This window comes from Suricata suricatta, chromosome 1, assembly GCF_006229205.1.
Source record: "Suricata suricatta isolate VVHF042 chromosome 1, meerkat_22Aug2017_6uvM2_HiC, whole genome shotgun sequence".
NCBI classification, from domain to species: domain Eukaryota; kingdom Metazoa; phylum Chordata; class Mammalia; order Carnivora; family Herpestidae; genus Suricata; species Suricata suricatta.
The window spans coordinates 136,007,076-136,030,601 of NC_043700.1; the positions used below are offsets into that span (position 1 = coordinate 136,007,076).

The 23,526-nt window shown below is 36.9% G+C and overlaps 1 protein-coding gene across 2 annotated transcripts in view; it reads right to left on the reverse strand.

Moving 5' to 3' along the window:
- Positions 1–246: 246 nt before the first annotated feature.
- Positions 247–23,526, reverse strand: part of USO1 (USO1 vesicle transport factor) — a 92,087-nt gene continuing 68,807 nt past the window's right edge. Inside the window, exons 11-25 of one of the 2 annotated variants that reach the window (XM_029944821.1) lie at positions 21,488–21,576; positions 20,703–20,857; positions 20,086–20,297; positions 18,662–18,682; positions 12,834–12,944; positions 12,375–12,493; positions 11,859–12,040; positions 11,455–11,576; positions 8,730–8,868; positions 7,600–7,763; positions 6,847–6,936; positions 4,595–4,693; positions 2,489–2,596; positions 1,337–1,552; positions 247–619 (exon numbers count right to left, since the gene is read on the reverse strand). In XM_029944821.1, coding sequence (XP_029800681.1) covers positions 530–619; positions 1,337–1,552; positions 2,489–2,596; positions 4,595–4,693; positions 6,847–6,936; positions 7,600–7,763; positions 8,730–8,868; positions 11,455–11,576; positions 11,859–12,040; positions 12,375–12,493; positions 12,834–12,944; positions 18,662–18,682; positions 20,086–20,297; positions 20,703–20,857; positions 21,488–21,576 — 1,917 coding nt within the window. In that variant the 3' untranslated portion in view covers positions 247–529. The remainder of the gene's footprint in view (positions 620–1,336; positions 1,553–2,488; positions 2,597–4,594; positions 4,694–6,846; positions 6,937–7,599; positions 7,764–8,729; positions 8,869–11,454; positions 11,577–11,858; positions 12,041–12,374; positions 12,494–12,833; positions 12,945–18,661; positions 18,683–20,085; positions 20,298–20,702; positions 20,858–21,487; positions 21,577–23,526) is intronic. The other variant, XM_029944829.1, reaches the window with a different exon arrangement.

Sequence of the window (23,526 nt, forward strand, 5' to 3'; positions counted from 1 at the left end):
TGGATGCAGGGCTGACAACATATATTATCTCCCAGCCCATGTGATCTTGCCTTTCAGGAAATCCATTTCTTTAAAGGGAAGTCATTAGCCAACAAGCCCAATACTGAATTTAGAAACAATGATTCCAATACACATTAAATCAAATGTGTTAGTACCTAAAGTCACGTATTCTGAAAAGTGAAAATAATAGACTAATACAGAACTTAGGTAAACAACCAAACTAAGGCGAACAGCACTGCCACCATATGCTTTAAAATGGTATATTTTTAGTGTCTGAAACTCTTTGCAAATTATCTTTTGGAACGATTCAGATGAATTTCAGTAAAACATGTGTGTTCTGCAGGAAGTTAGTTTTAGGGTTTTCAACATGGGTGGCATCATTAAAAAATACATCAATAGTCTTATTAGTGAGCGTTTTCCATTTGGGTTTCTAAATCTTTATTTTCTGTGGAGGCAAACCAAAGCACTCTCTTAAGACTCCATCTTCAAAGTTACAATATAATCTCTACCATTCCTAGGGGTTTTAAAGCTAGATGTGGCCCTGGTCCTTGCCATCATCTTCATCTTCGTCTTCCTCATCATCCTGGTCTCCAGATTCAAGTTCATCCTCTTCTTCAACCTAATGGGAATATGTACATGTTAACATTATTATGATTTGTTCACTTCACTTACAACACACAATGACAAATACCGCTTGATAAATTTTTTCCAGTAACTGTAGGAGATTACAAGCCAGCTGATTTTCTTGATGATGATAATATGAGAGGACAGATACAGATTAAGAGGTTAACAGATGGCCATACTTGTCTACACACAAATCTGGACCAAGCATGACAAAATAGAAGGGCACATTTGGATGATGACAGTCTTGTGACCACAGGAGCAAATCTATTCATTAGTAGGATCCAAGCCCAAAAGAGAGCCAGTTAACAAATGCTGGAAACTGTGCCTGTGTGTCTTACATCAATTCACTGAACACCATGAAAGCAGTGCAGATGATACCGCATTCATGTACCTACATATTTACGCCCTTAATAATGAATATGTAAGCACAAAATTTCTAAGCTACAGCACAAATTTTAAGAATATATTATAGGGGCACCTGGGTGGCGCAGTCGGTTAAATGTCCAACTTTTGATCTTGACGCAGGTCACGATCTCACAGTTTGTGAGTTCTAGCCCTGCATCAGGCTCTGCACTATCAGCTATTACTGCAGAGCCTGCTTGGGATTCTGTATTTCCTCTTTGCCCTTCCCTGGCTTGTGCGTGTTCCCTCTCTCTCTCAAAATAAATAAACTTAAACAATATATGTATTTTGGAAAAGATTTTAATCTTACCGGGTGACCAAGTTCCTTGAGTTTATTCTTTAATGAAAATATTTTCTGATCCTGATCAGCCAAAAGCACCAACAGATCATCTTGCTCTCTTTTAGAATCTGTAACATCCACCTCGAGTTTGTTTTTCTCGTTTTGTAAAATAGCAATGGTGCTGTTAGATGCATCCAGCTGCTCTTTAATAGCAGTTCTTTCCTCAGACAGAGCTTTAATTTCATTCTAGGAAAAGAAAGGTGAAAACCAACAGATCTAAGATTAACATTCATTCTCAAAGGATTTTTAAACAAATAGGTCCACTCTTTTTTCTTTAGGTTCATTCTTTCTGTGACAATCTGAGGAGTTTGAGGGTTGGGGTTTTGGAGATAGAAGACACACGCACACATCCAATAACAAGAGAATTTATGTTAGGCTATACATCAAAAATGGTTATTGTGAAAAATGTAATTTAACATCTAAAAAATAGTTTTAAAGAGCTATTTTTAAAAAATCATAAGAGATAATACCATTTCAGATAACTAAGAATAAATAAAGACACAAAACATTTTACAGAAGTTAGAACTCAGGTTAAAAAAATTTTTTTTAGCCCAACCTCATGCATACAATCACAGTTTAAGGATGAAATAATTTGATCACTATCCAAAAGGCACAATCACACATTACCTTCCCTTTTCCATTTTTTTATATGAATAAAAATTCCCTTTTAGTTTTATTATTTCTACCTCATTCCTCTCTTTATGTTAGTTGTTCTGATTTCTCTGCCACACTAACAGGCTGGCAGGATTTAATGTGCCCGTGTCCTTAGCCTGATGGGAAGCCCACACATGGCTTGGGTTTTAGCCCAAGTTGTACTCTTTCTTACTGTGATTAGAGATTGACAAGAAAACTAAACTTTCAATGATTTCCACTTTTGAAATACATTCATATACATTCTTACTTTATATAAATGATATCGTTATTTGAAACTACATTTAAAAAGGCTTCACTTGTGCCATCTTTACTCATCCAAACAGCAATGGACATGCTGTGAGATAAAATTACACCCCATTAGCTTTCCTCATAAATCCAAGGATTTGGGACATTAAAAGAAATATGGTCAAGTTTCCAGGAGTTCGTTTCCTAGAATAGGCAACAATGAGAGTTTCACCCAAAAGCAACCTTTAAGTCTTTAGTCTCCTGTAACAAGGCGGACAGTCTTCCTTCCGCATCAGCCGTCTTCGCAGCGGCCACAGCTTCACTCTCTCCTGATGCGGGGGCCGGTTTTGCCTGAAAGTAGAAATTGGCGGGGGGTTGGGGGGAGTGCCTTTAAAGTTACAATCAACAGGAAGTCCCAAAGATGATTTAATTTTCTCCCGATTTTAAACCCATTTCCGATAGCAGAAATACAATTCCTGAACTGCAGAACTGTAGAATCCCTTGGGTACCGACACGCACTGAAGCACTGTCTCTGGAAAGACCAGCAGTCCCTACGGTGGAGCAGGGGCTGGGTCAGAAGAGGTGCAGCACCAAACTTCCCGCGAGGGGCACGAGGAGGGCTTGGTTAAGCAGCCTCAAGGTCAGACTATAGCTATAACATCACACTGAAGAAGCAGAGAAAATTTTTCAAAGCCCTTTCCTCAGAAAATTTCTAGAGATGCACATTGTCTTTTCAGAGAGACAGGTGACGAAAGAGAGCTAAATACCAGTAATTGGTAAAATGCAAAGATTTTAAGTGCCATAGGAAGTATTCTTAAGTCATAGTTGTAAAACAATGTTTGTTTATTTATTTTTGAGAGGCAGAGAGAGAATCCCAAGCAGGCTCCGTGCTGTGCTGTCAGCGCAAAGCCTGACATGGGGCTCTAACCCAGGAACCATAAAATCATGACTCATGACCTGAGCCTAATGCAAGAGTTGGATGCTTAACCAACTGAGCCACCCAGGAGCCCCATTAAACGATCGTTTTCTTTCACCACCTTTTTTTTTTTTTTTTAAAACAAAGTACTGGGAAGGAGGGTGCTGATGTTAACAAACACCTAAAATTGTAGAAGAGTTCTGAGGTGCATGTCGGACAAAGCCTAATCGCCCTGAAGAGACTGTCAGTAGAAATACAGATATTAAAGGGAATTATGGTGAAGGTTCAGAAGGAAAGGGGAGCTAGAGAGAAAGCTTCTATGCTTTGGAAAAAACATCATCGTGCATAGAATGTTGGTAGAAATATGTATGGAAAGGCTATTTGCCTCGGATGGAAATGAAGAAGGTGTTACTGGAGAGTAGAAGAAAGTGATCCTTGTTATAAAGTGGCAAAGAAACTGGCTGAACTGTGTTACAGTGCTTTGTTGAAAGTAGAATTTGTAAGTGATGAACCTGAATATTTCATGGAGATTTCTAAGCAAAGTGTTAAAGGTGTGGCCTGGTTTCTCCTTGCTGCTTACAGTACAATGTGACAGGAGATAATTTTTTTTTAATCTTAGGGAGAAGGTGCGCAAGCAGGGGAGAGGGGCAGAGGGAGAGGGAGTGAGAGAGAGAGAGAGAGAGAGAGAGAGAGAGAGAGAGAGAGAGAGAGAGGGAGAGAATCTTAAGCAGACTCCATGCTCAGCGTAGGGCCTGACACGGCACTCGATCCCAAATCCCTGGGATCAAGGCTTGAGCCAAAATCAGGAGTCGGACACTCAACTGACTGAGCAACCCAGATGCCCCAAGAGTGACAAATTTTAGAAGGTACTGTTAAGCGAAAGGGAATCAGAACATGAAGATTTAGAATATTCTCAGTCTTATCCCTATTAGAATAAATGACAAAGCATGTTCTACTGAAATATCAAGGATGTGGCTGGACTACCATTTGTAAAGAAGTTACTTTTGTGATTCATGGGCCCAATCAACCATTTGAGCAGAAGCTGAAGTGGAGATGGAATTATCTAGGAAGGATCAGGGAGGGCCTTCTTATCCAATGGCTTAGATCCCTGTGTATTGCATGGGGCTTTTGACAATTTTATACTAGCAGAAAACCTGCCAGCTTGGACTGGAGGGGACACAGATGGGATAAAATATAATATGCCAGCAAAATGAACCATCAAATAACTGATTATACTGATCTGGGGAGTCTGACTCTAATATGGCTGTCGCCATGGCCAAGAAGCCTGTGACCAGAACTCTGGCTAGTAAGCAACCTAAAAAGGAAGGTATAGTTGGACACATTTGCTTCCTTTACATAGTGGCTGAGAAATAACATCCTAACCTTGTGTTAACTGTTTTTCAGGGGGAAAAAAAAAGTAATAATTAACTTACAAATGTTTCTGTTTTCTGTAACAGCTCCTGCTTTTCTGTCTGCAGTTTGGTGATCTCCACAGATTGTGAGTTTAACTGAGCCTTTAATGTTGCTAGTTCCTAAGAGACAAAAATAGTTGAGTTGTAACATTAAATAGCATTAACTTCACCAAGGAAATGTCTACTTACAGGAAGAAATTTAAAACTATTTCCTTTCTTGACCCTTCTCTCTAAAATCGCAACGTCCAAGTTTGAAAATCTAATTCTTGAACTTTGGGATCAAGATAGAGAATAAGCAAGTTTCTTATACATATTCACCTCTGACTCCTGAGATCCCATGTAAAAAATTTAAAAAGCAGGGGAAGAAGGGAAAGAGAAAGGGGAGGGAGGAGGGTGGATGGATAAAAGGAAGAGAGAGAAGGAGGGAGAAACCCACAAGGTCGAAGAGAAATAAAGGGAAAAGAGCAATAAAACTGAGGAATTTGAGAGAGCAAATAGAAGTAGAAGTGACGCAGCACACCTGAGAAAGCTAAAAACTTAACTGACATTTGAGAGAGCCCAGCAGCTACCTGACTTACAAGGCGCATAACTACCAAAGGCTTGGGAACTGGTAAATGTGGGTAAAAACAGGGTCAAAAAGAGCAGGGCTGGTTGAGGGGCACCTGGGTGGCTCAGTTTGGTTGAGTGTCCAACTTTGGCTCAGGTTTTAATCTCGAGGTTCTTGAGTTTGAGCCCTGTGTCAGGCTCTGTGCTGACAGCTCAGAGCCTGCCTGGAGCCTGCTTCAGATTCTGTGTCTCCCTCTCTCTCTGCCCCTCCCCAGCTCGTTCGCTCGCTCTCTCTCTCTCAAAAAACGAATAAATATTAAAAACAAAACAAACAAACCAAAACACCAAACAGCAGGGCTGGTTGAAAGTCTGCTTAGGAAGACCTCCAGATCCCTGTCCCAATCTCGTGCATCCGGCAACTGTACTTCTCTTGGCCAAAGACTACAGGTTTATTATTTGGAAAGGGAAAACAGGATATTTTTAGACTTCAGACTACCTAATGTAGACGAAAGTAGTCAGTACTGTAGTGAAAAGGAGAGAATTAATTGAAAGTTCACGTCATTAACAATGAAATTCCCAACCTTCTTGTCCTCTCCCCATCAAAAATGCACAGGAAAAGAAAAGGCAATTATAACCAACATTTAATTCTATACATAAGTAATTCCTTTCTCTCTTTTCTGGTTCTTATTAAATAAATACATTTGATATTCTCATTGACTAAAATTAGATCTGCACTAATATACATTTTAAAAAATGATTCCATTTTTTTAAAAGTTTATTTTGAGAGAGAGAGAGTGTGTGTGCACGCACACACAGCAGGGGAAGGGCAGAGAAAGAGGGAGGGAATCCCTAGCAGGCTCCTCGCTGGAGCCCAACAACAGGCTCAATTTCTCAAACCTTGAGATCATGACCTGAGCCAAAATCAAGAGTTAGATGCTTAACCAACTGAGCTACCCAGGAGCCCCTACACTAGAATTATAAATATTATGATAAACCAGGTAGTTATTTGATTTTCTAGATACTATCAATTACTCTAGCAGAAAAAATTGTTTTTCTTGCTTTAGCTAGTCATCTGAAATATACAGAAGTTTATTCCTTTTCCAACTCTAAAAACCAACATTTTTCTGGAGAAAATGGTCTAAACACTCAATACATTTAACTATGCAATTATCATGGTCAATAGTAAATGAAAATTAGGCATAAGATTTTATTTCTTCATATTTGCAACTCATAAATATACTTAAATTTTCCTTAAATTTAATGTGTGAGATTTAATTTTCTTAAATCGAATAACCTGTGTGAGATGCTCAGATCTGTAAGAAGAACACAATTAAAAAATAAAAACACTTAATAAAAAGCAAAATACCGTTACCATAATTTTTTTTAAGTTTATTTACTTATTTTGAGAGAGAGAGAGAGCTGAGGAGGGGCAGAGAGAGAGGGAGAGAAGGAGTCCTAAGCAGGCTCCATGCTATCAGCGCAGAGCCTGACACAGGGCTTGATCTCATGATCTCACAAACCGTGAGAAATCAAGACTCAGATGCTTGACTGAGCCACCCAGGTGCCACCCCATGACCATATAATTAAAAACTTTCAAATGACTATCTTCACTATCAAATTTTGCTTACATTAACAAAAGTAGTTCTAGATTAGTGAAACTACAGAGCTGTTACTCTATTATAATTAAAACAACACAAAGTAGAACTTGGATCAAGCTAGAAAATAACCTGTCTTAATTCTGCGATTTGTTCAGAATCTTGAGCAGAAGCTGTTGCTGAAGACAGTTCATTTGTGCCAGCTGATGATTGAGAAGATTTCTACAAATAGAATAGAAATAAACTGTGAAGTAAATTCAGTCTAAAGAGATAGGAAACAAAACAGAACTATACACATATAGGCTATGCCTTATAGAGGCTTACCAAAAATTTCACATCAACATTTTAGTTTTTATACCCAAGATAAAATTTCACACTGTCTACAATAGATAATAAATTTATACTTATACCAAGTAACTTATTAAACCTAAGCACTTATCTGAGATTATATGGAGAAAGAGCATAAACCCAGTATTTATTAAGCAATTTCCAAGTATTGAAAGAGCTTAATACAGAGTAGCTCATTTAATTCTCTCAACACCAAAACAGAATCGAATGCTACCAATTTACAGATCAGCAAACAAGTTTAAAGAGGTTAACTAAGTTGCTTAAATTCAAAGAGCTAGGAAGTGCTGAGGCTTTAGACAGTTTAACGCTAAAGCTCATAATCTAATCTTTTAAAAGCAAACTCGGCTGAACGTGGGCTCAAACTCACAGCCCTGAGATCAAGCGTGTTCTACCAAATGAGCCAGCCAGGCACCGCCCAAAGCTCATTCTAAAGTGTTACGATGGTATTTTAGCTTAAAGGATCCAGAAAAATAAACAAACAGCATAATGAGAATTATTCCTGACCTCTTAAAGTTTTTTTTTTTAACATTTACTCACCAAATTTTCAATCAGAGAGTCCTTTTCAGCCAGCAGGCTTTGTAAAAGTTCCTGATTACTTTTTAATTCTTCTATTTCTTCTCGTAACCTACCAACTTCTTCTGGTTGAATGCCATTCACCTGAGTCGCGTCACTATAAGAACCTGGATGTGGATTATCTTTTCCTATTAAGACAGGAATAAAGTTTGAACAGCCAGCATGAAATGTACGTTTTCCATTTCTTGAATTAGAGATTTAAATATAAAAATATAAAATTCCCTTAAGTCAATTACTTTGGCAGCACTTTTGTAATAAGCACATTTCATTTTTGCAAAAGAGCATACTGATAAAAATAGCAAAATGATATTTTCAGGTTTCTGGGAAGAAACACAGCATAGTCTTATTAAGACCAAACTGCATGGTTTGGTGATCTACAATTAGGAATCATAGCAGTTTCAATGACAGTTTGGTCAATCTAAGAGAAAACAAAATCCCTTTTAAAATCTTCACAAAGGAACAGTGTTCTATATGGACTACAATAACTGACAAATTATTGTTGTAAGTGAAGGAAGTAAAAGAGGTAATTTTTTCTGAAAAATTTCTGAAATTCACCTTTATATGAATAAAACTATTTCTAAATAACTAGCATTCCAATCATAAGCACTACATGATACTATTTATAAGCATTTGACTTACCTTGTGCCAGGCACTGAACTAGAATTTTATATATTATTTCATCTGATTCTCAGATGACACAGATGCTATTATCAGTTCCATTTTGCAGATGAGGAAACAGAAAGGTTAGAGCAGTAGTTCTCAACTGGATATACATCAGAATCACCCGGGAAGCTTGTAATAATTACTAATGCATGGCTCCAACCCCCACTAATTAAATCAGATGCTTGAGTGCGGTCTCGATATTGGTGGTATTAAAAAAAGAGAAAAAGATCTCAGGATATTCTAATGTGCAGCCAAGGCTGCGAACCAATGGAAAAGATTCTGGAATAGGCAGCAAGAAACCTGTACTATAAACTCTGATTTACATATTTGTTACACTGATTAAGGCCAGAGAAAGACTGGTCCACAAGAATAACCTGCTGGATTCATTCCAGCTTTGGGGGGCACTACAACAGTTGGCCAGTTATACCTACCTAGCTGTACTTTAAGAAGATTATACTGATCTTTGTGTTGCTGAATCTGAGATACTTGCTGTGTGACTGCCGTCTGGAGCTGTTCGTTTTGACATTTTAACGTAGAAATTTGCTGCTTTAATTCCTCAAGTTGCAGATCCTGTGAAACAAAACATAATTCAAGTGTTTAAATTTATGCTGTAGCATTAAGAAGATGGGCACACTAAAAACTAGAGATTATTTTGGATCATGATATTAAAGTACTCAACAATTCCAGAATCACTCAGCCATTAAGTAATAATACATTAATGTATGCACGAAGTCAACGGACGTGTAGCGGAACCATAAAACTCCCAGTCAGGCCGCACTGATAAGCACGGGAGCACAGCAACCCCGCTGCAAGTACCGGGGCGAGGCACAGTCAATTTTAAAGACTCCACTCTCCGGTCCATCAGACCACTGAGGAAATTCATACCGACTATCTAAGAAACTTAGCATATGTATACATGCATCTATGTTACTTTTAACGTAAAAGATAATTTCTAGAACACCAAAAAAAAAAAAAAAAAAAAGAAAAACCAAACAAACCTTCCAATTCTCACCACCCTATGTAACTATTTGGATATGATCTATTTCTTTATTTTCTTCGAATTTTTTTTCCAATCCAAGTGTTTTAAACTTGTCATACTCAGTCCATACGTCATTTTGTAGGCTTTACTTACTACTCAACTGTAAGTTTCCCATATTACTAGTTTTTGCAATCATAACTTTTAATGTTTACTCAATATCAGTAGATACAATATAATTTATATTAAAAAACAACACCGAGGATGCTTTCCACTTGTCTAAATAATAAATATCATTACAATAAATATCACGGTCATATTTTCATTTTCCTGTATTCTGAAGAATTTCCTTAGGATGGATTCTCAAATGTCATTCAGTTTATATAAATATTTTATAGCTCTTATTGCTTATTGCCTAATTGTCAAATGGCATTTTAAATGAGAATATTTAAAATTAACATTTCTAAAGCAGAGTCATTATAGTAATTGTGTCAAATCACTCTTTTCTTCTTCTAAATTAACCATATTTATCAGCCCCCAAGTGTAGGCAGTAACATCACATTCCAAGTATTTATTTCCCATTGCTCTAAAGATATTACATCTTACCATCTGGAAGTGACTCCACATTTGTACTAAAATATAGATGAAAAATCCTAATAACCATGGGTGGGTTAATGATTTAAGTTTGAATCATCCAAAGATGATTCTAATTTACTGACTGCTTATAAACTGAAAAGCTCAGACTGAGTGCTAAATATACCACTATATTTTTATTCTTTCTCAGAATTCCAATCTCAACAATATAGACCGTGGGGAAGAACACACAAGCAGTTCACATTTACAGGGCTATACCCAAGCTCGCCACAGGGGCTTCAAGCTGTGTATAACCAGCAGGGTGTGGAGGGCAGTGCAGGGAAGGGGGGACAATCGGCCTCACTGGACCGCCACCAGTATACTGTTTTTAATGACACTGGCATCTTAAATAACGTCAGTGATCTCATCCTCCAGGTAACACCGCGGCACTGTGCAGGATTCGAAACGAGGTATGTACCATGATGAGGAATTACATGAGAGAAACAAACAAGAAACACACTCTGAAGAAATGTAGTAGAAAGTTTAAGGTGCTCAATGTAATGCAAGTGTGGAGGCTCTCTGGTGTCCTGCAGAGAAAACTTCAGCTGATGATTCTGAGAAGGTAGTTTCGACTTTCATCGTCATCCCCCACTCTACGTCAGCTCCCTCTACTGTTCTCAGCATCATCTATTCAGAGCTCTAAGGATTGCATCTGACCCCTTATGCTCCCTGTACCCACATTCAATCATCACCAAGTCCTGCCGCTTTCATCTGCTTTTGTCTCCACATTTCTCAGTCTGTCCCCCGCTATACCACATAGCATGAGTTTTAAAGTCCCAGTAACACACGTTTTTGAATTCTCTTCCAACAATCACTGAGTGACCCTAGACAAGTTTAAATTCTCTCTCAGATTCTTCATTTATTCTTAAATGAAGATATTAATTACTTTGTAGGGACGCCATGAAAATGAAGCAAAAAAGTGTTTAAAATGTTTTGTGAGTACCCAGAACACAATAAACAAAAAACAGCCACCACTGTCATCACTGCCACCACCAGTGCCCCAATTTCCTCCCCTAGCCTGCCACACCACCTCCCTCCCTCTAATTTTGCCTTTCAAGTTTCAAGTTGCAGCCACCACGTGTTGCAAGTACATACCAATAACGCGTCCCGCCCCTCTTCCCTGTCTCTCCTGGTGGCCAGCCTGTCCCTAGTTATGCTTTAGGACTCCCACGTTCTGTTTCCTCCAAACCCCAGCTCTTCCCTCGCCAAATCAGGTGCCTCTCAGTGCTGCCACATACATTCAATTGTCTGTATCTCTAGACTTCATGTGTTATGTGTGTCACAATAACCTATTTATAATTTTTTCTTGCCATGAAACTGTGATAGGGGAACATGCCTGATTTGTGGCTCACCCACAACATCTTGCACAATCTTAACATGAGCTCTCGCTCAGTTTGTTGAATACTCAGATAGTTTTGAAGGATTTACGAAAATAATGAGCTCTACTTTCTGTATCTTAGTTGTGTATGAAATGCCAGGAAAAACTCTTCCCCAAAGTAGAAAAATATCAGCGCCCTAGAGAGTGTTTACAATCTGTCAATACATACTTGTTCTCGGATCATGTTTTTGTAGTGAGTCACAATACTGTCATGCTGTTCTAAGGTTTTCTTCACCTCTTCTTCTTTTTTATCCTCTTCACTGGATTTATAAATAGCCTTAGTTATCACACCTATAAAAGAAAGCTAATTAAAAAATCATTAAAAAAATTTAAAATCCTTTGTTATTAGTAAGAATTAATCAGTAAAAACATATGGCCTAACTGTATGACAGAGAAGATATAGTCTTTACAATCTTATTGAATGCCAAAAGTCCTTCAATGGACTACAGACCAAGAGCTAGGAAAAAGCCCCTGCTTTTAGGCTTACTATATAATCTACATGTGTCCAGAATATGCATATACAAAATAATCACAGGGGCTTTCTAATGAAAATCAATATAAACTTTGTCTTACCTTCAAGTTCTTTTACCAGCTTCGTAAACTCATGATCAAATATCATGTACTCTGGACTGGGAAAGTTTGGCTGTGGTTTCTGAGATGCTCTGGAATACAACTCATGTTTGCTAATAAATCCTAGTTTCTCTATGAAGTTTTCTTTGCCAATTCTCTTCTCTATTAGTTGTTTTAGTTTCTCTCTACAGAGATAAGCACATTGAGATGCTTTAAAAAAAAAAGTCATAACAAGGGGAGTCTGAGTGGCTCAGTCGGTTAAGCATCTGACTCTTGACTTCAGCTCAGGTCATGATCTCAGGGTTTTTGAGATTGACCCCCATTTGGGCCGGGATTCTCTCTCTGTCCCTCCCTTGCACACCTGCACACACACGCTCTCTCCCTCAAAATAAATAAACATGTTTTAAAAGTCATAACAAAATACAAAAGGTTGGTCTACATTATGCTTTGGCAGAAAAAATGTATCACCATCACTTGATGACATTAGCAGTCATTCCCCCGGCATCTTCCCTCACTCACTTCATGTAGCTCTCAAGTGAGTTATCGTTGAAGTAAATGGAAATGCCCAGCAGAAGGGCACATAAGCCTTGCACCAACTGCTCTTCCTCGCCAAGATTTTCTGCAATTTGTCCTGTAAGCTGAACCTTTTGTTAAGGAGACTAATGATTCATAATATCTAGAGTATTTTATTTTACAGTTAGAATTTGACATACATCATGTAAGAATTTCTACAAAAAACTGTATGTATGTATAGTCTAAGCAAGCAAAAACAAACAATGGTGCATAGACTGACAGACAGACAGACACACACACACACACACACACACACACCATAAGCAAGTATCATTACCAACTTAACAATATGAAGAGCTGCAACACAGCTGAAGAGAACTCAAATATTTAGAACACAGAGCTACCTTGGATGCAGAGGAGGAAGTAAGCATACTTACATGTCTCTTACTAAAACACAAAGGATACAAATGGAACATTGGCTGAATTGTGAAGAAAATGTGTTACTGCAATGGGGCAGTTGCTTAGCCAGGTACAAAGCAACATTAGTAATCCAACTCTCGTCTGTATTTTGCTTCCCTGAAATAGACAAGTTGGCAGAAATCTCATTTTTTTTTTAAACTTAAAGTTGCCCTAAGACCCCTCTCTATTTGCATTAGAAGATCTTTAACATCTTATAAAAGATGTATTAGGAATCTAGACATAAAAAACTGAATAAGAGAATTCATTCTTGTATCCTTTATGGGCCATACTGCCCAAAATGAACAGAAGGCAGAAATTAGAATTGATTAAGGTTCATAAACATATACCAGGTTATCTAAAATACTATTAGTGGAAAAACCTGGTCTGCTAAGGAAGATGCATGATGTGGGTGCTTGAAAATTTATCAACCTGAAAACACTTTACAATAGCATAAACTTGCCAGGCAAATTGATGATGTTCCAATTAGAATTTCAGAAACAAGTTTCTAATGAAAGGACAATTTCTACCTTCTTCAAAAAACATTGCAGTCGGAGGAAATAATCTCCTGAATTATTTAATCAAATTCCATTAGAGAATATATTCCCTAACCAGAATGATAAATCATGTTGCAAACTCACTGACAACATGCCAAATAATGAGAATCATAAACATAATGAAGAAAAAAAATTTATTTAAATTAGCTAACTGCCTCAAACCACTAATTATACTGCTACCAACTATAGTTAAACAATATTGAAAACTAGCACATCCATCAAAATTACAGTTTCCTAGATTTTAATACAACTCATTTGTATCGCTTAATGTGGGACAGTCTGTTAGCTTATAATATTGCCACTGCCCACATTATATTATATAACCTATATTTTTGTTTAAGAAAACAAAACTTGTTTGAAACAAATAAGTGAAAATTAGCACAGTAATGCATTACTTTGAGATGGTCTCAGAAAATATCCAAAATACAGTTTTTCAAAGACAGGCAAAGAATGGATTTAAAGTAACGATCACTATGTTTTGAAAAATCATTCAGTCTTCCAATTTCATGAACTTTGATGTCAATACCCTTGGCCTTTTTATAATCTATTTTCAAGTATATTTAATATTTAATTAAGTGAATTCAAACTAGACTTGTTCAAAATGATCTGCCAAATAAGCATTAATTTGCTTACTATGCTAATTAATAGCATGAATTTGGCTTTTACATGATGCATTATTTTTACTTTTTCCTTGTCTCTGTCATTACCATGCCCACGATATGTCTTCATGTTACCCAAGTAAATTTAAAAGTTAAAAAATATAGTTATTCTCAATTGACTATGTGCCACTGAGAACTTTCAACTAATTACTCAAGTAAATAAATGAAAATATTTCCTTAACTGCCCTAAGTATATATATAAATTTATTATTTGGAATACCATTTGTATGTACCAAAAAAATACCTACATTGTGTATATAAGGGCATCCTATCAAATCACTGGCTCGTATCTGAATAAGCAAAAATGGAACTAGATTCAAATGTGGATCTTCTATCTAAAAGTATACCTTTTGGGGTCGAACTGAAGGATAAGAACAGGAATGTTAAACAGAACTAGTCAGAATCAGAAGATAGAATGGAACACCCCACTTAAACTATGGCAACAAAAAAAAGACAAAGTATTCAGGAATGAGTCTAATAACCAAAACTGTACAAAACCTAAAGAAGGAAAATTTAAAAACACTTCTAAAGAGCACAAAAGTAGATAGATCTAAATCAATAGAAAGACACAATGTCTTTAGACAGAAAACCTCAAGTTCATAAAGATATTAATGCTATATGACATTTATTAAATTAATGTAATCCAAACAAAAACACCACAAGGTTTTTCTCTCCACAGAACTAAAAAAATTCTGGTTCTCAAGTTCATATGGAGAAATAAACAAGCAGGAAACTATAAAATAAAATGAAAAGAGCAATGATATACTAGGTCATAAGCAGACAAGGATCAAGGGATAGAATGCAAAGTCCAGAGATGATCCATCTATGACTGGAAATCTAGTACACAAAAAAGACAGCACACAAGCCTTAGTGGGGTGCAGGAGGCTTTACAAAATGTTGGGACCACCGGCAGCTGCCTAAAACAAGACCGGAGCATCCATAACTCATACTGTTCATGGAGAGAAATGGAACAAAGATTTAAATGCAAAAAATGAAACCAGAAAGTGTGAGATGAAAATATGGGCAAGTCTGTTAAAATCTTTAAGTGGGGAAGGCCTTTCTAAAAAGTATGATATAAATTGTAGAAGAGATAAAGGTCTCATAAAAAAAATCCAAAACAAATTATTTTGTCAAAAGACAATATATTGGGAAAAATGTATTTGTAACTAATCACAGATAAGGGTTGAATGCCTTAATATAAAATGAGTTCCTATGAAGTTAGAAATTATTTAACCCAATATAAAAATGGACAGATGATATGAAATATATGAAATGATAATTCGTGGGAAAACCTTAAATGGTATATAAACATACAAAAAGCAATTCAAACTTTTAGAAAGGAATGCAAATTAAAACTCATTAAGATAATATTTTTCACCTCTCAACTGACTGGCAAAAATACAAGTCTGTTAATACACTATTGGTGAGGCTGCGGGGAAAGAGATAATTTACCCCAAAGCAATCTTATTTCACACTTTGCTAGTGTTTCAAAATGGTATTAGGTAGGAAAAAAACCAAGGGACAGAGAGCGGATATGCATAAAAAACACCTAAAGACTACAGAATAAACAAATAAGAGGCAGGGACCCAGAATAGGGGTGGGGCCATAACTTCTTATTGTATACTTTTTGTATCATTTGATTTATAAATCACATATATACAAGTATATGTACTTTAATACATATGTGGTATGTATATATGTGTGTGTGTATATATATATTACACTTACACACACACACACACACACACACACACACACATACTTTTAAAGGACTGAATTTAATTCTCATAATGGCAGTGTGGGGTCAGTGAAAACATTTGGTTGAGAATCAGAGAATCAAATCTTCTATTGTCCTTACCCTGTGAAGTTCAAAATGCTACGTGGACCCCAGTTCCCTCATTTAGTTAACCAAGGCCTCTGGACCAAATAATCTCAAACACAGAGGTTAAAACGACAGGCTCTGAATACCAGGATTTGTATGTTGGTTCTAAAATTCAATAGCATGAAACTTGATCATCATCCTTCAATAGCAGTAATAGTTAATGCCCATTTCATAGGGTTGTGGAGTGCACTAAATGGGTTAACACACACTAAGAGCTCAGAACAGCATATGGTACACAGTAAGTGTTCTCTGAGTGCTGTAAACTATGAACCATCCCTGCCAGTTATGCAATTCTATGCTCTCTACCTACTAGTGTATTAAAAAATGGGAGGGAGGCAAATCATGAGAGACTCCTGAATACAGAAAATGAACTGAGGACTGAAGGGGAGGGGGAAAGGGGAAGGGAGGTGATGGTCATGGAGGAGGGCACTTGTGTGGAAGAGCACTGGGTGTTACATGGAAACTAATTTGACAATAAACTATATTTTTAAAAAGTATAATAATGCTCCAAATTTAAAATAGATGGCACAATAAAGTTTGAACTGGGAAATGGAAAAAAACAGTCAAATTGCTAGGATAAAAATTTTTTTTAAACCTCAGTGAAATATAGGTGGTTCTTGTTTTTCTGCCAGGTTAATAGAAACCCATGTATATTGGAAACAGGCAAAGTGAGGGCTGTGTAATCAGTTTTTTTGTGTAGACTGTATTATTCTGATGTTCATCAAACCATGATTTATAATAAAGAAAATGGAAATTAATTAAGTGTACAAAAATCAGAAGATGGTTAATGAAACACCGGTATATTTGTTTGGTGAAATATTATGCAATCATATAGAGTGATATTTATTTAGTGTTTAGCAACACAGAAGATATTTGTAAGAAAAGATGCAGAATACAAAATGGAATCTCATGTATGATCATTCCTACGTAAATAAAGAGTATAAAAGAAAAAAGACTGAAATTTAACCAACAGTTACTTTTAGGTAGTAGAATTCTTATTTTCTACTTTTTAATTTCTCTAAAATTTCCAAAATGAAAAGAAAATAAACTATTAATGAGTGCAAAAATGATACGTATTTGCCCAATATATAATCACAAGATGTTAAATCAGACAAATCCAACAAAATCCTGATCAAGCTACTCTATCATCCAAAAAATAAAATTAGAAATTGGACCTTAAAAGCTATCAAAACATTCTATGTCATTGCACTCTGCTATTTTGATGAATTCCTTATAAGCTAAACACCCAGAAGAGCTTAAAAAAAAAAAGGCCACACTAAACTTTCTAGAATATTCTAGAATATTCACAAAACTATTCATTTTGTTTATATGTTTATATTTGTTTGTGATTGTTTATAAGTATGTAGCTCTCCTTAGCACCCCAGAGTGTATGAACCACTGAGATGTGGAAAAACAAATGGATGCTGAAATTATAATTTCAGTGCATTCTGAGGGTTTAGTTACTAGAAAGCACAGATTTTACAGGATGGAATGGATCCACAAATGAAGCTGAATTATCTTTAAGATAGACTATAATGTTTTCCTTATTTTTTTCTAAATAAAAATCCTTCTTGTTCCTACTTCGTGGATTTCAAGTTTAGTATTTTACATTGTGTACAGAAATATAAAAAGATAACATTTTAAATTTCTATTCTACAAGCACTGAAATGAGGTTCTAGAGTATTATGATTAGGTTCACTTTCTAGCAGTGGCCTCTGGTGATAAAGAATTAATAGGAAAGGGGTATGATGGAACTTTCTGAGATTACAAATATGTTTTATATCTTGTGTTTGGGTAGTGATTACAGAAGTAGATTAACTCATCAAAAATCGTCAACTGAACATTTAAGCTCTGTGAATTTCTACTGTGTATAAAATCAACACAGTAATGCATTACTTTGAGATACCTCCAAAATACTCTCTTTTAAATGCCTGACATGTATACGTTTAAAATACCTAGTATCAAAAATCTGGAAGCTAAAGCTGCAATATATATCTGTGTTATTAACACGTGTTAAATCATGCTCAGACACAAAGATGTAACTGCCAACAGCACCTCGGTTATTACTATCGATATGTACAAGGGAACCTATGAATGTAAATATTAAGGCACACTCCTTTGTTGCCAAACACTCCATACAAAACAAAAATCAAAACCAACACAAATCACACTCCCCACACACATCAAAAACTAATCCCCAATGGTAATTGTACCATATGGGTCATATCCAGAATAACTCATAATATTTAATTTAAAAATATTTTAAATTCCAAAATTATACTTACTACTGTACATTTTCATAATCTAAGTAATAAAAAAGTCATCACATTCTTTCATAGACTGACCAGCTAAAGACAAACTTCTTAGCCCTAAATTTTATTAGTTTTGAAATAGTTTCAGGGGGAATAGAGAAGCAAGCTTAGGTGAAGAGACACACAAAAAACCACCAAAAAACCCAAACCAAGGAGTTCCAGAAAGTGCAAGCATCCCCGGAGGAAGCACAGGTACAGCTTCAGACTCTCACTTCCGCAGCTCTTAGTAACACCATGACATGGAGACAATACCCCGCGGAGAAAAACTGGAGAGCCACTTACAATCGAGATAAACTTGCTGACACATGAAAGTGTGAGTAGAATGTAACTTCAAACAAGCGGTTAAAAAAATCATCAGCAAAACCCAAGACCAAGGAAAGCCCTGCTGTAAGAGGGAAATGCCTAAGCTCAAACAAGCGATACATACCCGTCTGTCGATCTTATCACCCTGTAAATTACACATTAACAATTATTCATAAATATCACTGCTGTAGAAAAATTTAAATCCAGAAAAACCCCTCATAGATGGTCTCTCTAAAAACCCACACCAATAATTTGGGACAGGACAGTTCTAATCTCTTATTATATAACAAAACTTACGCATTTTGGAGGAGAAAGGATCATTTATAGCACTGTGGCTACTCAGAGGGGGAAGACACCACTATCTTGAGAATTTCTCATAATGCATTAATCGTAACTACAGTCTTAGAACTAAGTCTCTGGCGGGGGTGGTCAGTTAAATTGCTGTGTGGCTTAAGAAAAGCTGTTTTCAACAAACAGCAACATGAGAATGAAAAGTACTACATACACATGGATATGAATATTTAGGGGCAGCTTTTTCAAATCACTAAGAAATAAATGATAAAGATAAAACAAGCTTTAAATTTAAGTAAACAGATTTTAAACAACAAAGAGAATGTTCAATCCCCTTTTCACTAAAGTTAATTTTGAACCTTAATTTGTAGCTTCCTATGGCTGGCATTGATATCTCTTTAAAAGCTCATAATAAAACAATTCCATGAGTGTGTCAAAATTAAAAATTAAGAAGAACACAGCACGTTAACACAGGGAGGGAGAGAGGAAAATTCCAGGGACCAGTACAATTTTAGACGTAAGTATATTTTTACTCTAAGTGACTCAGAATGTTGATGACTGAAGTTTTGCTAAAGGGTGAACCTGAACTGTTCAACAGCAACATTGGTGCATGTGGACAAGTCATCCAACAGTAAGTGACATTCCTAAATACCTCAGCATCCACACTTCAGTGAAGCTTTGTTGTTCTTATTGGGTGTCTAGAGGAATGCAAAGTTACATTTTTCTCTGTATTACTAGATACATTATATGCCTTGGGGTTTTGAGGATTAGAGAACCCTCAAACATCAAGGAGTACAATGTTTATAATGGATTTGGATTCTATCTTTGTTTTCTGAAAGGAAGATCGACTGGTCTGGAAAGAGAAAGAGGGACGTATACAGCTATGAATCACTTTATTCTATTCGCTCGTATAAACAGACCTAAATTCAGCTACTGAGCAGAATGAGAAAAGGTCATGAAAGAACACTGGATGATATAAAAAGGAAACAAAAAGAAAAACAAAACACCTTTTTGTTCAGAAGATGTGTTTCATGAAGCCGATCTTACTATTTGGCAAAACTATTCTTGTAAGAGTATGTATTGCTTTCTAAACGCCACACAGTTTCTGGTTACAATGAGCTAATGAGCAGGTAAGTTCATGCCTCTTTCCTGTTTCGTCTCCATCTATGAAGGATATCCTTAAATCTTTGTATCACTGACACGAAAATGTATAGCTGAAATTTTTCCCCCTTAGAGCAGTTCCACTCGCCACGTTACCTGTGAAAGGATGTTGGTGCACTGTTGCAATAAAGAAACTGGAGGGTTGCCGATACTTGTAGCAAGTTGAACCCTGAGCAACTGTTCTTTCTGGGTAGCATTTTCTTGCAAAGCATGGGCAAGGGCCACAGCAGCACACCAGTTTGAAAGTGAATCAGTAGAAAATAAACCTCCGCATAATAACTGACCAGCTGAGACTGAATTACCTGTTGCTACAAAGATGGCAGGCAGATGATGATAAAAAAATTAATTACGTTGTTTTACACACACACACATACACACATAGTATGAAATACGATTTTAAAATTTGTTAATTAAGGGTATTAAGCTACATTTTAAAAAGTCTGCTTTGCAAAACAAAAATGAAAGATGACAAAATAACCTTGGAAGAAGAGTAGCAGAACAAAGAAATATTTGAACATCTTAGGCATCAAATTGATAATATTCCAGAAAATTATTGTCTTAATTAAAAAGTGCATTTCTAAAGCAAATCTAAGGAAATGCCATATTTTAAATATTCCACTACATCCAGGGTCTCTTATTATTTACAATATACCTTATCATTAGAAACTTGACAGACTACTTTTCAGAACAGAAGTTAGAACTAAATTATTTACCATCAATAGTGGAAGGTAGAAGCGTTGACACAATTTCTCCTTGTCCTTTTTGGTTTTTATATAAGAAACACTGGAAACAGTAGAGAACAGCACAGCGCAATACAAACGGCTGCCTTTCGTTAACCATGGACATGAGAAGTACTACGATTGCCGGTCTGTTCATTCAGAAAGAAAAGAACAAAAGAAACACTGTGGCCCAAGTACACAGATCAGTGACCAGTCATTTCTGCTGACTGAAGAACCATAAGCAGAGCACGAGCGACGTAAGAATGCCATCTGCACTTCGCAGGACCGAGAACTGCAGCTCAGACAGGCGGTTGGTCTGTGTAAGGCACAGAGGAAGTGCAAGGGTGATAACTGAGCCCAAATACCAAACCTCCAAGGACCAGGAGGACCATAAACTCTTTTAAAGCACCACATGTTTGGGGTGCAGGGGTGGCTCAGTCGGTTGAACATCCGGCTTCACTCAGGTCATGATCTCATGGTTCATGGGTTTGGCCCCGCATCGGGCTCTGTGCTGACAGCTCAGAGCCTGGAGCCTGTTTGAGATTCTGTGTCTCCCTCTCTCTCTGACCCTCCCCTGCTCATGCTCTCTCTCTGTCTCTCAAAAATAAATAAAAACCATTCAAAAAAAAAATAAAGCACCACATGTTTATCTTGTCAGATAATTTCTAGCTTCAAAACATACACTCGAACTTCTGTAAAGATGTGTATGTGAGATCTACTAAAAACCCAAAGTAGATTTTGACTTCCTTAGAGGAAGAGCAGTATCTCCCTTTTCCTACCTTGGTGGGTTTGAAGGTGCGTTTACAGAAGCGAAGTAGTCTTGGTTTACTTGGTAGCCTCGGATAACTTCTGACACAGTATTAATGGTCTATTAAGGGGGGGAAATAAGAATTTAGAGAGAGTAAGTCAAGGAAGAAAACCTGTTTTCAAAAGAAGAAAACGTTATATCCTTCAGCATTTTGCTTTAAAATGCCAAAATTCAGATACCAAAGAAAGCAGTGACAGCATTATAATCTTGGTAACACTTTTTCAAAATAACGTTTTAAAACATTAAGCATAGGCCTCCAACAAGAAATAATACCTAATGGTTAGCATTTAAAAATCTCAAAAAACTAAAATCAACAGTATCCTCTAAAAGACAAGAATCTATTTCTACAAAACAAGGATGTTTCAAAATAAAATCAGCCAACACATTTAAAATATAACAAATTAAAATTTCAATTTAAGGATGAAGTTGAAAATACCTCTAAGAAAATAGAATAAAAAGACAAACTAGATACACAGAAAGTCCAACAATCTATAAGTGGAGTTGCAGAAACAGAACATAAAAAAAATTATGAAGAAATATATAAAACAGTCTCAGAACTGCAGGACATGGGTCTACAGCTTGAAAGGGTCCAGTGAGCGCCAAAAATAACTGGGGAGGGTAAAACAAACGAAACAAACCAAAACAAATGTCTGTAGTACTGCACATCATCAGTGTACTGCAGGAAACAAGAAAGGAAGAGAAGGTCCCAAAAGTTTCTAGAGAAAAAAAGGTTACATAAATAGGATTAAGACTAAAAATGGCTTCAGATTTTTTTTGTTGTTGTTGTTGTACATCCGTGATTTTAATAAAACTGTGCCTCAGAGAGGAGAGGAGAGAACTAGCTGGCTGGTCTGTCGTCCTTTACACAAAGCAGTCTGGTGCTCGGTTGAGGGTAAGTACTGGGGCTGTCGAGAGCACCGTGGCATCGGCACAGTCCAGGGACTCTCCGTTTGTAGGCGAAAATGAGCCCTGTCCTTGTTTCTTTTTAGGGGGAATATATCCACTGAGATGAGAGGCCAAACTCCGTTTCTCGCGAGATGGTCTGACTTTGAGCTCCGTTTTCTTCCTGTCGGGGTCGTGCACCACGGCGTGCCTAGTGAGACTCTGCTTCATTGCAAACGTTCTGCCGCAGCCCGCGTGCTCACATGTAAACGGGCGCCCTTCCTCATGAAAGGAGAGAATGTGGCTCTGGAGGTTGAAGACTGTCGTGTAGGTCCTACCACAGCCTTCCCGGGGACAGCGGCAGACCTCCCTCTCCGGGGCGTGAACTTTCATATGCTGCTTAAGGTAATCCTTGCGTTTAAATGTTTTCTGGCACACTTCACATCTTATGACCTCTTTATGGCTTTCCCGCACGTGTTTTAGAAGCTCCGTCCATGTCTTTGCCACGGCTTCAGATTTCTTAACAGCAGCTCTGAAATAATGTTCTGAAAGTTGAGTGCTATGATTCCCAGCTCTGAATTTTTACCTACCCAAACATTAGAGTAACTCTGAAAATAGAGGAATGACATGTAAAAACTAAAAACAAACTCTCTTGCCATTTACTTTTTCCAGGAAGTAAACTAAGATAATGAGCAAAAACGTGGGGGGTAAAGACATGGAACCTGGTAACTAAAGGATTTAGGTCATGACAGGGTTAAAAGATCCTTGGATGATGGTGAAAGTCCTGGGTCTAGAGATGTGCACAGAAGAAGACCGGCTCATATCGGAGGAGGAGGATGGAAGGCTTCTACAAGAAAAATGTCTGGGATGGGAAATGACATGTTAAGCATATGATAATATTAATATGCACATACACAGAAAATTACAACTTAGGAAAGAGAAAGAGATATTTAAAAAAATATATAGGGCTCTGGCTTGGCAGGGAACTGTATTTGTATAGTCATAAAATTATAAACCCCGATTATTGACTTAAATGCAAATTACCAGGGTGACAGGAAGAAGTGAGAGGGTAACAAGACTTACGGCAAGGGAGGAGTGAGACTGAAGATGGCTAGCTGCTTTAAAAAA